Consider the following 15,801-nt stretch of genomic DNA (forward strand, 5'->3'; position numbering starts at 1 on the left):
GTAAGCAGCCCTCAGGGCTCACCCCCTCTTGTGCTCGTTGTATTCTTAGTATTTTGTTGTTACAAATACTTGGTATTACATAGCGCTGGTCGCCCTTTGGCTATAGACTCTCTCACATGCAGAGAGCCAGCAGCATGTCGCCCGTAAAACGCAAGGGTGCCAAGGCACAGACATTGTATGCTTCCTGCACCGCATGTGGGACTTTTCTACCGGCAGGCTCCACGGACCCCCATTGTGTGCAGTGCTCGGCCCCTGCGGCGCTTGCACAGTCGGGACCTCTGCTGGACGTGTCCCAGGGTGTACCACCTGTGAATGCTGTCCAGGTGACAGGAACTGAGTTTGCAGCTTTTGCTGACAGAATGTCTCTCACTATGTCACAAATTCTTGACACATTGCGAGCTAGGCCTGTACTTCAGACCACGGACACTGTGCATGTATTGCCCCCTGGTCCCCCTCAGCTCCTAGCTCCGGGACGGGCATCTACACCTCAGGGTGAAGACTCTGACTCGGACGATGGCCCCGGGCAGCCTAAGCGGGCTCGTTATGACGGGCCTTCACATTCATCTCAATGGTCTGGATCCCAGCGGGATGAATCTATGGGTGATGAGGCGGACTTAACTGATCAGGATTCTGATCCTGGGACCGCTCTCAATCTAGATACACCAGATGGTGACGCAATAGTTAATGATCTTATATTTAACATCAATAAGATGTTGAATATTTCCCCACCAGCTCCTCCTGTAGAGGAGTCAGCTTCGCAGCACGAGAGAATCCATTTCAGATACCCTAAGCGTACATTAAGCACTTTTCTGGACCACGCTGACTTCAGAGACGCAATCCAGAAACCCCACGCTTATCCTGAAAGGCGTTTTCCTAAACGACTTAAAGATACACGCTACCCTTTTCCCTCTGAAGTGGTCAAGGGTTGGACCCAGTGTCCAAAAGTGGATCCTCCAATTTCCAGGCTTGCAGCCAGATCCTTGGTTGCTGTTGAAGATGGAGCGGCACTTAAAGATGCCACTGACAGGCAGATGGAGCTCTGGCTGAAATCCATCTATGAAGCGATTGGAGCGTCATTAGCGCCTTCTTTTGCGGCCGTATGGGCACTCCAAGCTATCACGGCCGGGCTTGCGCGAGTCGACTCAGTCACACGTGCATTTGCCCCGCAGGTAGCACCATTGACCTCGCAAATGGCGGCATTTGCGTCGTACGCGATTAATGCTGTTCTTGACGCTACAAGCCGCACGGCAGTGGCGTCAGCCAACTCAGTTGTTTTGCGTAGGGCTCTGTGGTTGAGACATTGGAAAGCAGATTCTCATTCCAAGAAGTGCTTAACCAATTTGCCTTTTTCTCGTGACCGATTGTTTGGAGAGCGTTTGGATGAAATCATCAAACACTCCAAGGGTAAGGACTCTTCCTTACCGCAACACAGACAAAACAAGCCCCAACAGAGGAGGGGTCAGTCTGGTTATCGGTCCTTTCGAGGACAGGGCAGGTCCCAATTCGCCTCGTCAAAAAAGACTCAAAAGGACCAGAGACGTTCAAATTCTTGGAGGTCTCAGTCACGCCCAAAAAGACCAGCCGGAGGAACCGTTGCCAAAACGACGTCCTCCTGACTTGCGGTCTCCGATGCCCACACCCGCGGTCGGTGGGAGGCTGTCCCACTTTGGCGACATTTGGCTAGCAAATGTCAAAGACCGTTGGGTGAGAGATATTCTATCTCACGGGTACAGGATAGAGTTCGGTTCTCGTCCGCCAACTCGTTTCTTCAGAACTTCTCCACCACCAGACCGAGCCGACGCTCTGTTGCAGGCGGTGGCCGCTCTAAAGGCGGAAGGAGTGGTGACCTCCGTCCCTCTTCAGGAACAGGGTCACGGTTTTTACTCCAATCTGTTTGTGGTCCCAAAAAAGGACGGATCGTATCGTCCCGTCCTGGATCTGAAGTTGCTCAACAGACACGTAAAAGTCAGGAGGTTCCGGATGGAATCCCTACGCTCCGTCATAGCCTCAATGTCTCAGGGAGATTTTCTAGCATCAATAGACATCAAAGATGCGTATCTCCACGTGCCGATTGCACCAGAGCATCAGCGTTTCCTACGTTTCGTCATACACGACGAGCACCTACAGTTCGTAGCGTTACCCTTCGGTCTGGCAACAGCCCCCCGGGTCTTCACCAAAGTCATGGCAGCAGTAGTAGCTGTTCTGCATTCGCAGGGTCACTCGGTCATCCCGTACCTAGACGACCTGCTTATAAAGGCATCCTCTCAAGAAGCATGCCAACACAGTCTGAAGGTGGCGCTAGACACTCTCCAGACTTTCGGGTGGATTATCAACTTTCCAAAGTCTCATCTAACCCCGACCCAATCTCTGACTTATCTTGGCATGGAGTTTCATACTCTATCAGCGATAGTGAGGCTTCCACTGGACAAGCAGTGCTCGCTACGGACTGGAGTGCAATCTCTCCTTCAGAGCCAGTCGCACTCACTGAGGCGCCTCATGCATTTCCTAGGAAAGATGGTAGCAGCAATGGAGGCAGTCCCGTTCGCGCAGTTTCATCTGCGCCCTCTCCAATGGGACATTCTGCGCCAATGGGATGGGAAATCGACGTCCCTCGACAGGACTGTCTCCCTCTCTCAGACTGCCAAGGATTCTCTACGTTGGTGGCTTCTCCCCAACTCATTGTCACAGGGAAAGTCGTTCCTTCCCCCGGCCTGGGCAGTGGTCACGACAGATGCGAGCCTATCAGGGTGGGGAGCGGTGTTTCTCCACCACAGGGCTCAGGGGACGTGGACTCAGGAAGAGTCCACCTTGCAGATCAATGTTCTGGAAATCAGAGCAATCTACCTTGCCCTGCGAGCCTTCCAACAATGGCTGGAAGGCAAGCAGATTCGGATTCAGTCGGACAATTCCACGGCGGTGGCGTACATCAACCACCAAGGGGGAACACGCAGTCGCCAAGCTTTTCAAGAAGTCCAGCGGATTTTGACGTGGGTGGAAAGCAGAGCGTCCACCATATCTGCAGTTCACATCCCAGGCGTGGAAAACTGGGAAGCAGACTTTCTCAGTCGCCAGGGCATGGACGCAGGAGAATGGTCCCTTCACCCGGACGTGTTTCAACAGATCTGTTGCCGCTGGGGGTCGCCGGACGTCGATCTGATGGCGTCACGGCACAACAACAAGGTCCCAGTTTTCATGGCACGGTCTCACGATCACCGAGCGCTGGCGGCAGACGCCTTGGTTCAGGATTGGTCGCAATTCCGACTCCCCTATGTGTTCCCACCTCTAGCATTGTTACCCAGAGTTCTCCGGAAAATCAAGTCCGACTGCCAGCGAGCCATACTCGTCGCTCCAAATTGGCCAAGAAGGTCGTGGTACCCGGATCTGTGGCATCTCACGGTAGGCCAACCGTGGGCATACCAGACCGTCCAGATCTGCTGTCTCAAGGGCCGTTTTTCCATCTGAATTCTGCGGCCCTGAACCTGACTGTGTGGCCATTGAGTCCTGGATCCTAGCGGCCTCAGGTTTATCTCAGGCAGTTGTTGCCACAATGAGACAGGCTAGAAAACCATCCTCAGCTAAGATCTATCACAGGACGTGGAAGATATTCTTAGCGTGGTGCTTGGCTCAAGGGTTTTCTCCCTGGCCATTTGCATTGCCAATTTTTCTTTCCTTCCTGCAGTCTGGGTTGGAAAAAGGTTTGTCCCTTAGCTCGCTTAAGGGTCAAGTCTCCGCGTTATCCGTATTCTTTCAGAAGCGCTTGGCACAGCTTTCTAAAGTACGCACGTTTCTCCAAGGAGTTTGTCATATCGTTCCTCCTTACAGACGGCCATTGGAACCCTGGGATCTGAACAAGGTTCTCCTTGCTCTTCAAAACCCGCCTTTCGAGCCTTTGAAAGAGGTTCCCCTTTCTCGGCTTTCACAAAAGGTAGTTTTTCTTGTAGCGGTCACGTCTCTTCGAAGAGTGTCCGAGCTGGCGGCGTTATCTTGCAAATCCCCCTTCCTGGTATTTCACCAAGACAAGGTAGTACTGCGTCCAATTCCAGAGTTTTCTCCCAAGGTGGTTTCTTCCTTTCATCTCAATCAGGATATCACTTTGCCATCTTTGTGTCCGCATCCAGTTCACCAATTTGAAAAGGGTTTACATCTGTTGGACCTGGTGAGAGCACTCAGGATTTACATTTCTCGCACGGCGCCTCTACGCCGTTCGGATGCGCTCTTTGTCCTAGTCGCTGGTCAGCATAAGGGATCGCAAGCTTCCAAATCCACCCTGGCGCGGTGGATCAAGGAACCAATTCTTCACACATACCGTTCTGCTGGGCTTCAGATTCCATCTGGACTGAAGGCCCATTCTACCAGAGCCGTTGGTGCGTCCTGGGCGTTGAGGCATCAGGCTACGGCTCAGCAAGTGTGCCAGGCGGCTACCTGGTCGAGTCTGCACACGTTTACCAAACACTATCAAGTGCATACCTACGCTTCGGCAGACGCCAGCCTAGGTAGACAGGTCCTTCAGGCGGCGGTGGCCCACCTGTAGGAAGAGGCTGTATGACAGCCCGTTCATGTGGTATCTTTTTACCCACCCAGGGACTGCTTTTGGACGTCCCACTGTCTGGGTCTCCCAATTAGGAGCGAAAAAGAAGGGAATTTTGTTTACTTACCGTAAATTCCTTTTCTTCTAGCTCCAATTGGGAGACCCAGCACCCGCCCTATCTGTTTTTAGGGTTTCGTTTTTTCGGGTGCACATGTTGTTCACGTTGTTTCTTAAGTTCTCCGATCTAGTTATCGGATTGAATTTGTTTTTGAAACTGTTATTGGCTTTCCTCCTTCTTGCTTTGGTACTAAAACTGAGGAATCTGTACTCCTACGGGAGGGTGTATAGCCAGAAGGGGAGGGGCCTTACACTTTTAAGTGTAGTTCTTTGTGCGGCCTCCAGAGGCAGTAGCTATACACCCACTGTCTGGGTCTCCCAATTGGAGCTAGAAGAAAAGGAATTTACGGTAAGTAAACAAAATTCCCTTCTTCTTTATCGTACAGGTTTTGCATACCCATGTTACAACTAAAAAAATTCAAACTATGTACAATGTCGTGCCTTTATCGTCTATGAAATGTTCCTCTTTTTTGCATATGATGTCTAGTGACCTCATTGTTGATTTGCCCTTTGCAATTCTCTTATTGAGTTCTGGTGTCGTCTCTCCACCTTGAGGGATCATCGACCAAGTAGCTTGAAGTCCTTTACAACTTTCAGTTCATCACAGTCAATCTCAAATGCATCCCAGTCGTACATGGTAGAAGTCAATATCTTTGTCGTCTTTTGAGTTGAGCAGTAGTTCCATGTTCAGTCTTTCAAGCATGACATTCCATGCTACGTCCTTCATTTCATCTACTCTTGTTGCTATCAATGTTATATCGTCTGCACATTAAAGGTTGTTTATGATTTGTCCAGGAATTTTGATTCCTTCTTTTTTGGCAAATCCAGCCTTCCAGAAAATTGCTTCTGCCTATAAATTGAAGAGAAATGATGACTGATAAGGCTGCTTTGCCTTATCTGACGCCTCACTCTATCGAACCATTGCTTGTTACAGTGTTCTGTTCGGACCATTGTTTCTTGGTCAAGACTCCCTGATCAGATGGTTCAGCACACCCACATCCTTCATGGTATTCAAACGTTTCTGGCGATCAACACAGTGAAAGGCTTTGATGTAGTTTATAAAGCAAGAAAAGGTCTCCTGGTTGTATTGTTTTGGCTTTTATCATTATTCATCTAATGCTAGCAATCGCATCTCTTGTTTCTCTGCCTTTTCTTAGTCTGGCAGCGCTTATTCAAATTAAGGCTGTTACCTTCTTTGTAGGCTCTTCAGTAGTATTTTGCTAGCATTAAGTTTGAGAAAATAGTAGGATAGTTTTCACAGTTTGTAGCATCTGCCATCTTTGAAATAGAGAAGAGAATTGGTATTTAATCCTATCTGTTGACACAGGCGTGTGATAATTTAAACTGCTGCTTCAAGGGATTTTATTAACTTTAAGAATATTGTCACACCCAGGCGCTTTGTTGTTGTTTGACAAAATCTTTATCGTAGCAATAACTCCTCTTTCAGGATTTTCTATGTTCAGTTTCAGTTTCTTCCTGTATCTCTGAAGCGTTCTATTAAAGGCTCTCTATGTACTTGTTTCCATTTTTTTTTTTAATTGTTCTGGCTTAATTTAGTTTTTGTCCTGGTGACGTCTTTCAACATGCCCTCTCTTGGTTGAACCTTTCGTCATATGTGTTTGATCTTTAGGTATTCTTTCTGCGTCTCTACATATATTTTGGTAATAAAATTCTTTGTTCAAATGGGTCTCTTTAATCTCCTATTGATGTTGTCTGCTGCCTGCTTATTACGTTTTGCCTTTGCCATTCTTCAATCATCTTTAGAGTCTTTTCTGTTAATCGTGGCTGCTGGCGTCTCTTCTGCCTCTGTCTTACTTCCTTCAGTAATAGTCTTTATATGTGTCTATAGTTCCACTGGCTTTCTTTTATCAGTGTCTAGTTATGTAAATTGGTTGTGCAGACGTTTCCAAAAAACTTTGAGGTATGTTGGAGAAATCAAAGTTGGAAACAGCCTGTTTAGTCCATTTGTATAGATTGACTCTGTTAGGTTTCAAAAGTTCATGATTCATTCTACAGTCAGCTCCTGGATTTATTTTCACGGTAACAAGAGACAACCTCCATTTTTTTTTTTTTTAACCACATAGGTGTTCGCCAATGTCTTTCTTATAGACCCTTTTTGGTGATGTCCATTTGTACAGACTCAATTTGTGATTTTGGAAGAAGGTATTCATGATGGGCAGTTGATTTGTCAAACAACAATGTATGAACCTTCTTCGAGCCTTGTTTCGTTCACAAAGTCCAAACTTCCCAATAATGTTTCTATGTTTGCTGTGGCCCACTTTGGCATTAGTCTTCCATGATAATGAATGTCTTATTTTGGCATCTTGTTGATTTTCCCTTTGAACTTCATCGTAGAATAGTTCAACGTCCTCTTGCTCAACGTGGATTGGCAGACCTTGTAGTCATATTGAGATGCCTCTTATCACTGACTGCATTGTACTTGAGGACCGTACCGACCAATCTTTGGTTGAGAATAAGGCGGGCTTTGCACGCTGCGACATCGGTAACAATGTGTTACCGACGCTGCAGCCATAGTCCCCGCCCCCGTTGCAGGTGCAATATCTTGTGATTGCTGCCGTAGCGAACATTATCGCTACACCATCTTCACATGCACTCACCTGCCCTGCGACGTCGCTCTGGCCGGCGAACCGCTTCCTTACTAAGGGGATGGGTCATGCGGCGTCATAGCGACGTCACACGGCAGGCGGCCAATAGAAGCGGAGGGGCGGAGATGAGCGGAACGTAAATATCCCGCCCACCTCCTTCCTTCCGCATAGCCGGCCGGGACGCAGGTAGGAGATGTTCCCCGCTCCAGCGGCTTCACACACAGCGATGTGTGCTGCCTGCTGGAACGAGGAACAACATCGTACCGTCGCAGCAGCGGCATAATGGACATGTCGGACCCTACACCGATCATAAGATAACGACGCTTTTGCGCTCGTTAATCGTAACTAAAAGGATTTACACACTACTATGTCGACAGTGACGCTGGATGTGCGTCACGTTCGATTTGACCCCACCGACATCGCACCTGCGATATTGTAGTGTGCAAAGTACCCCTAAGAGTCCCCATTTAGCCTTTACTTGTCATTGCTAGAATAGTAGACTCAATGTTTGTTTGACTGGAAATATCCGTATTGAGTCTTAGTTCTCTAATTCTGAATATATCTACCTTCATATTATGCCAAGATTACTTAGAGGAGAGTACAACTAAAGTCTTTCTTTGGTACACTGGTTTAATGTGCCTTTATTTATTTATGTTTTATAATATTTTTAATTTAACACTCTGTATTCTGCCCAGAAACAAACTGGTTTACAACAGGTGATATGTTCTGCATGGTGAGCAGAGCAAACCCTGACATAAAAAAACTGTGTATATATTTTGCTGATGGATTTGATGGGCATCGGTCAGAAATGTTCCCTTCAAATTTGATACAATCGAACTGACAAATGTCATCTGAAAATATTTTAACATTTTTATTTACTAATAGATTTTTCAATTTTCAGTTGAAAGATTTGGTGTACTTTGGTGTTTGAGTAATGTCCATGCCTATGGCTGCAATATGCACACTTTACATGACTAAATATTGTGGGGTCAAAACACACCAATGTTTCACTGTGCAAAATAATATGTAAACTCTGCCTTCTTTTCTCCCGAACCTGCGCCATTCCTATGATCGCCAAACGCTACTGGCCTTGATGACGACTGCTCAAGCCGTTTAGTGGAGGCTGCAGATGTCGCATGACATTACTCAGAACATTTTCTTCTGTTTTAGTCATAAAATAAAATAGAATCCAATCTGAACCCCAACAGACCCCATAATAGTCAATGTTGCCCATCTGCTTTTAATTGCATAATTAATGCAGGCGATCACTTGTTTTGACTTTCGTGCTGACCGAACAGTAAAGGCTGCATTCAATCAGTGCCTGCTGATTGGTTGCAGTAGTTATGTGACATTTACTAGGAGGCAAGTATGCAGTGCTCTGTTTTTGCTGTATTTTTTTGTTTTTTTTTTAAATGTTATCATTTTGAGAAAAAATTCTCAACCTTTACTATATTACTAACTTTGGATAATGCCACATGCCCTATTTTCTACATTTTTACTACATTTATTTTTACGTTTCTAGAACTGTTTATGTAATAAAGTATAAATCTGATTTACATGTTTTGCTCTAGTGTTCCCTGTCTCAAGTTTTGGTACAGTTCATACCTGCCACAAACCAAACAATTTTTAGAATATTGCACATATAATTTCATGCATCAAATTAGGTGCGAATGTATACAGTTATGTCCACAAATATTTGGATAATGACACCAGGTTTAGCATTTTAGCTTTTTAGCAACACTTATTCAAGATACAATTATATAATCAATATGTACAGTGCAGATTCTCAGATTTAATTTGAGGGTATTTACATCGTAATTAAAGTAATGGTTTAGAAATTACAGCTCTTTAATATGTAGTGGGTATCTTTTTCAAGGGACCAAATATAATTGGACAATTATATCAAACTTTTTAATAGGCTATTCCCTTGTTAGTCCATCATCCGTTGAGTAAAATGTCTGGAGCCGATTCCACTTGTGGCATTTGCATTTAGCAGCTGTTGCTGAGAACCCACAACATGCGGTCAAAAGAGTTCTCAGTGGAAGAGAAACAGACAATCAGTAGTTCTATAGTGAAGAAGAACCCCTTCGAACAACCACTCAAGTGAAGTGTACTCTCCAGGAATTAGGAGTTTCCGTATTGAAGTAGAAAAGAAGACTGCATGAGTGCAAATACATATGATTCACCACAAGGTGCCAACCATTAATCCGCCTTAAAAATAGAAAAACTAGATTAGACTTTTAAAAAATAAAAAAAAAAACCATCTTAAGACGCCAGGCCAGCCCAGTTTTTAAACTGATGAACCAAAGATCAGCCTGTACCACAATAATGGGAAGAAGAAAGTATGTAGAAGGCTTGGAATGGCTCTTGAGCCAAAGTACAGCACATCCTCTGTAAAACATGGTGGAGGAAGTGTGATGGTGGGGCATGTATGGCTTCCAGTGGCCCTGGGGCACTAGTGTTTATTGACGATGTGACTGAAGACAGAAGCAGCCGCATGAATTCTGAAGTGTACAGTGCTATACGGTCTGCTCAGATTCAGCCAAATGCAGCATGGATGGATGGTTGATTGGTTGGCACTATACGGTACAGATGGCTAAATACCCAAAACATACTGCAAAAGCAACCCAGGAGGTTTTGATTTTTTTGTTAAGGCAAAGAAGTGGAATATTCTGCAATGGCCGAGTCAATCACCAGATCTCAGCCCCATCAAACTGCATTTCATATATGCAAGACAAAACTTAAAGCAGAAAGACCAGTAACAACTGAGGTCAGCTGCAGTAAAGGTCTGGCAACGCATCATATAGGAGGGAACTCTGCGTTTGGTGACATCCACGGTTTCCAGACTTCAGGCTGTCATTACCTGCAAAGGATTCCCCACAAAGTATTAAAAATGTTATATTTTATTTATGTTAAAGTAAATTTGTTCAGTTACTTTTGAGCCTCTGAAATGAGGCGTCTTTGTAGAATAATGGTCGCAATTCCTAAATATTTCACAGGTTATTCTTGTTCAGCCCCTTTCAACCTGTAAGTCTCCACTTCAATTGCATCTCCGTTGTTTAGTTTTAAATAAAAAAAAAAATAGTGGCATGCAGAGCTGAAATCACAAATATTTGGTCACTCTCCAAATGTTTCTGGACCTAACTAATTTGCATGATTTAGGTTTGTGATCTGGAGAGAAACATTCCACAATGCTGCACAATGGAAGTGCTTATTACAAGGTTAGCTGCTTCTACTTGTGTTATGTATGTAGTTACATACACTTCCACTTTGCAACATTTTGTGGCATGTTTCTCATAACCTCATAAAGCACGTAGACTGTATTTTTGTGTCTGTAGGTTGCTTTGTTCATTGAAAAATGTGAACATTACACTAACTACCTTTTAAGAGTACGTGCCCACATTCAGGACCTGCTGCGTCCTGGACGTGGCGAGTCCTGACTTGCGGGGCCGTGAGTTTTCTCCGCAGGAGACTGCAGCAGCCCGTGCCCACGATCAGGGTTCGGGCCACTGCGGTCTCTCTCTTCTGGTCTCCCTACAGAACGCTTGCGACTCTGCAACAAAGAATTGACATGCTTTTGGCTCGAAGAGCTACACTGCAGGTTGGTTTATGCTGCGGGCCGTACACTCACAGTGGGCATGAGATTTCTAAAAATCCCATCCACTGTGCTCGTATTGTACAATGCAGCGTTAGAAGCAGATGAAACATGCTGCGTTCAAAACGCTTTTGAACACTGATCGGGTGCACGTACCCTAAAGGTGTAGTCTTTCATTGCTCAATTCTGCATTGAGTGGCGAGCAGTTCAAGTGACATCACATCTACGAATTGCTGTGACCATGACTGGAGCTGTGAATTCAGTAACTGTGAAAGGAGTGTGTCCCTTTCTGTGGAGAAAGTGTGTGGTACATGCCATGAAATGCCATCATACAGGCAGTCCTTCTGACTGGAGATGGGGAGCCCTAAATATTACATAAAGCAATGCAATTTTCATGGGGGGGGGTCACCATGAGATCACATGACCTAATTTAGAAGAAGTATACAATGAGTTCTCAGATGGAAAGATATAATTTAAAAAGGTAATACAATACTTGCTGAATTGTATATATTGAGGAACTAGTGACAAAATGTTATCCTTTTCCTTGATCTACGCAGTGTCGATTATTATACTGTGAATGTTGGTTTTCAAACCCAAGCCTATTGTCTGCTTGGGCTTGTTACTCCCACTCCCCTGCATTGTCTTCCTCCAGGAGGTTTAGAACACCTATATAATGTGGCAGATGAGCTCATTGTAGGAGGTGCGCTCTAAACATAACCTTGTATTTTTATAAAGTCCTTATGAAATATACATGTTGTAGCTTGACTAGTCTGCTTAAAGCGTTCAATATGCCTGACAAAGACACATTGAAGAAGTGTCAGACTCATGGAAAATGTTTGTTTTTGCATAAGTAAATTCATCTCTTTCTATGACACTTAATTTACCCTTGCATACAGCATAAGGGCTGATAGTTTGCATATTCTATATAGTTTGCAAACATTACATGAGCTTCCATGACACTTTTTGATTTGCAGACACCACTTATTAGCTGCTTACTGTTCTGATAGAGTGGGAACACGTGGGTGACTCAACCGTATAATGTCTATTTGCCCATATAGTGTCGACCGGTCCATAGGTAATATAGATAGGGGTCCGCATGATTGGACAGCCTCTTTTAAAGCACCACTCCAGTATTTTGTTTAGTTTTTTTCAGTGCTAGAGTGATGTTTTTAATCTGCACTAAATCTTAGGGTATGTGCCCACGATATGGACTCACTATGTCCTGGGAGGGCCACAAGTCTCTTCTGCAGAACACCGCAGCTGCTCGTGTCCACGATCAGGGTTCCGTGCACTGCGGTCTCTCACTTGTGTTCTCCCTACGGAAGACGCATGCGAATCCGCAGCAAACAATTGAAATGCTGCTGTCTGGGAAGTCGCACCTCAGGTCAGTGTTTTCTGCGGAAAAAACAAGCACAGTGGGTACAGGATTTCTAGAAATCCATCCACTATGCTTGTACTGTACAACACAGCGTTTTGGACGCAGCTGAAGCATGATGCGTCCAAAACCCTGCAAACACTGATCGTGTGCACGTGCCCTTATACTTACCCACTGGCGTCTTAACATTATATTGGCACCTCTCTGGAAGTCCGAAGGTAAAGGTCACAATCTCTCAATGCAAGGCTATGCAAGCGAGAATGAGGTTCTCAGACTTGCATTGAAAAGTGACTTCCAGCTTGCTCTACGAAACACTGGAGAGATCTGGCAGGTCTCAAACTACTGGAGACCAATGGGAGCTGGGTGAAGGTGAAGAGCAGGGAATTTAGATCAGATGCCTCATTCCAGCTACAAAATGCTAGAGTGGTGCTTTAGGGAAAATAACTGGAAGAAATTAATATTCATGGTGTTTGAAAGTATATACAAGAAATTTATTAGCAACAGAGTGATATGGTATATCATTAGCGGTTCAGGGGTTAATGATTTTGCCTCCCTTTTTTATTTCTTGTTCTCGTTCATCAGTTTTTTGGTATATGAAGGTGCTATACGGTTAAACAAATGTATACTGACGCGTCAAATTTAAAATTGAACACCTTTTCAAATGGTCTACTTGAAGTTTAAATATTTGACCCGGTAAGCTTATCTGCTGCAATGACTGAGAACCAGTGCAATTTTTTATTTTTTATGTTTTGTCTTTTATTTTTATTTTGCAGTGTTTTACTGTTGGCCTTTGCTTCACATCCTACTGGTAAGTCCATTATAAATTCCTTGCAACTATATATATATATATATATATATATACATATACATATATATATATATATATATATATATATATATATATATATATATATATATATATATATATATATATATATATATATATATATATACATTTATTGCACATGTCCAACTCTTCAGTGTTTTCAGTACTTTTTGCACAACTTGCTGTTCTCTAACAAGGAGCTTACACATCAGGTGTTTGATCCATGAATCGATTTCAGGGTTCAAGTAAAATTTGTATTTAAACAGTCCTCCTCACCATGCTGATACATTTTGACATTATGAGACCAAAATAGCAACAATTTATCTACCATACCTCGCCATTGTGAGGCTTCAAGCAGGATGTTCTCATGCGGTAGAGGCCACTGAGCTTATTGTCATCAGGTTAGAACAGAGATAAAGAGAGACTGGAAGAGTCACAGAAAGTCATATAATAAGTGGACGTCTTTTGGCCACATCGCACACGGACGACCGCTTCAATGTAAACCATGCCCTTCGGAATCGAAAGATAAATGCTAAACCACACCAGGCACATTTAAAAGAGGTGAACAGCACCCGTGTTATTTCAGACCATTCGAAACGGTTTACATCAGTGTGGTCTGTATGCTAGATGACCTGCAAGGATATCTGATCACACCACCAGGCACAGGTGTCCTAATCTTGTTAGACAAGAGACCAATGAGCCTCAGTACTATTTGCTGATGAAAATCAATTCACGACAAGCAGAAATTATGTCACGCCGATGATGTTAGTGATGTCAGGAAAAGCGCTGTGCATCAGTCACTGTTGTCACCAGACAAACCTTTGGTGCTAGTGGAGTTTAGTGTGGGCAGGTGCCTAGTCAATACAGAACTGTCATACACTTTAGATCAGGGGTGGGGAACCTTTTTACTGCTGGGGGCCATTTGGAAATTTCTGCCAACCTTTGGGGGCCGCACACCATTATCAGTGTGAAAATGAACCGTATATATTTGGTCAAAAAGGTATTTAACTCACCCATATTGTGGTGGCCGGAGCGGCCTCTCTTTTGTGCGTCTGTGATGTTCAGTGATACTTATGTTGCTTCTCTCTTTTCCAGGTTTGTCAGTCTGGAGCGCAGGCAACTCTTTGTGATAATAAGATTGGTAGACTATATACATCACACAACAGACACAGGGACTGGTGTATATAAATCACAGGAGACACATACATGACTGAAGGGGCTGTTGGCATAAACATCACATAAGAGACGCTGGGATTGCTGTATATACATCACATAGGAGACGCTGGGACTGCTGTATATACATCACATAGGAGACGCTGGGACTGCTGTACATACTGTACATCACAGGAAACACCTACATCATTTGGGACACTGGGGGCACATACATCACACGAGGGGCTGGGGACTTGTATATGCCCCCATCCCCCTCCTGTGATGTATATGGTTTCAGACTCTCTTTTGATGTATATGCGCCCAGCCCCTCCTGTGAGGTATATGCGCCCAGCCCCTCCTGTGAGGTATATGCGCCCAGCCCCTCCTGTGAGGTATATGCGCCCAGCCCCTCCTGTGAGGTATATGCGCCCAGCCCCTCCTGTGAGGTATATGCGCCCAGCCCCTCCTGTGAGGTATATGCGCCCAGCCCCTCCTGTGAGGTATATGCGCCCAGCCCCTCCTGTGAGGTATATGCGCCCAGCCCCTCCTGTGAGGTATATGCGCCCAGCCCCTCCTGTGCGGTATATGCGCCCAGCCCCTCCTGTGAGATGTATGCGCCCAGCCCCTCCTGTGAGATGTATGCGCCCAGCCCCTCTTGTGAGATCTATGCGCCCAGCCCCTCCTGTGAGATCTATGCGCCCAGCCCCTCCTGTGAGATCTATGCGCCCAGCCCCTCCTGTGAGATCTATGCGCCCAGCCCCTCCTGTGAGATCTATGCGCCCAGCCCCTCCTGTGAGATCTATGCGCCCAGCCCCTCCTGTGAGATCTATGCGCCCAGCCCCTCCTGTGAGATCTATGCGCCCAGCCCCTCCTGTGAGATCTATGCGCCCAGCCCCTCCTGTGAGATCTATGCGCCCAGCCCCTCCTGTGAGATCTATGCGCCCAGCCCCTCCTGTGAGATCTATGCGCCCAGCCCCTCCTGTGAGATCTATGCGCCCAGCCCCTCCTGTGGGATCTATGCGCCCAGCCCCTCCTGTGAGATCTATGCGCCCAGCCCCTCCTGTGAGATCTATGCGCCCAGCCCCTCCTGTGGGATCTATGCGCCCAGACCCTCCTGTGATGTATATTCCCCAGCCCTTTCTGTGATGTATATGCCCCCAGCCTCTCCTGTGATATGTATGGCCCCAACATTTCCAGTGTGATGTATATGCCCCCAGCGTCTCCACTGTGATGTATATGCTCCATCCCCTCTTGTGATGTATATGCTCCTAGCATCTCCAATGTGATGTATATATCACAGGAGGGGTTGGGGCATACACATCACAGGAGATGCTGGGGCATATCCATGCCGGGAGAGTCTGGGAGCATATACATGACAAGAGATGCTGGGGGCATATACATGACAAGAGGGGCAGGGGAACAGACATTACTAGTTCACTGGGAGGCATAAGCATTGCTGTGAGGCACAGATGGCACTGGGGGGGGGGCACAGACATCACTAAGGCGACACAGAGAGCACTAGGGGGGCATGGACATCACTAGGGGGCCACAGGCATCACTAATGGGGGGGGAGCACACAGACATCACTAATGGGGGGGCACA

At 45.7% G+C, this 15,801-nt stretch overlaps 1 protein-coding gene across 4 annotated transcripts in view; it reads left to right on the forward strand.

The window, feature by feature from the left end:
- Positions 1-15,801, forward strand: part of SLC35D4 (solute carrier family 35 member D4) — a 221,031-nt gene that overhangs the window by 99,689 nt on the left and 105,541 nt on the right. For all 4 annotated transcript variants that reach the window (XR_012724292.1, XM_075314451.1, XM_075314452.1 and 1 more), the window contains one exon: positions 12,995-13,029. Coding sequence is in view for 3 of the 4 variants with exons in the window: in XM_075314451.1 (XP_075170566.1) it covers positions 12,995-13,029 (35 nt within the window). In the remaining variant the exon portion in view is untranslated. The remainder of the gene's footprint in view (positions 1-12,994; positions 13,030-15,801) is intronic.

This window comes from Anomaloglossus baeobatrachus, chromosome 6, assembly GCF_048569485.1.
Source record: "Anomaloglossus baeobatrachus isolate aAnoBae1 chromosome 6, aAnoBae1.hap1, whole genome shotgun sequence".
Taxonomy (NCBI): Eukaryota; Metazoa; Chordata; class Amphibia; order Anura; family Aromobatidae; genus Anomaloglossus; species Anomaloglossus baeobatrachus.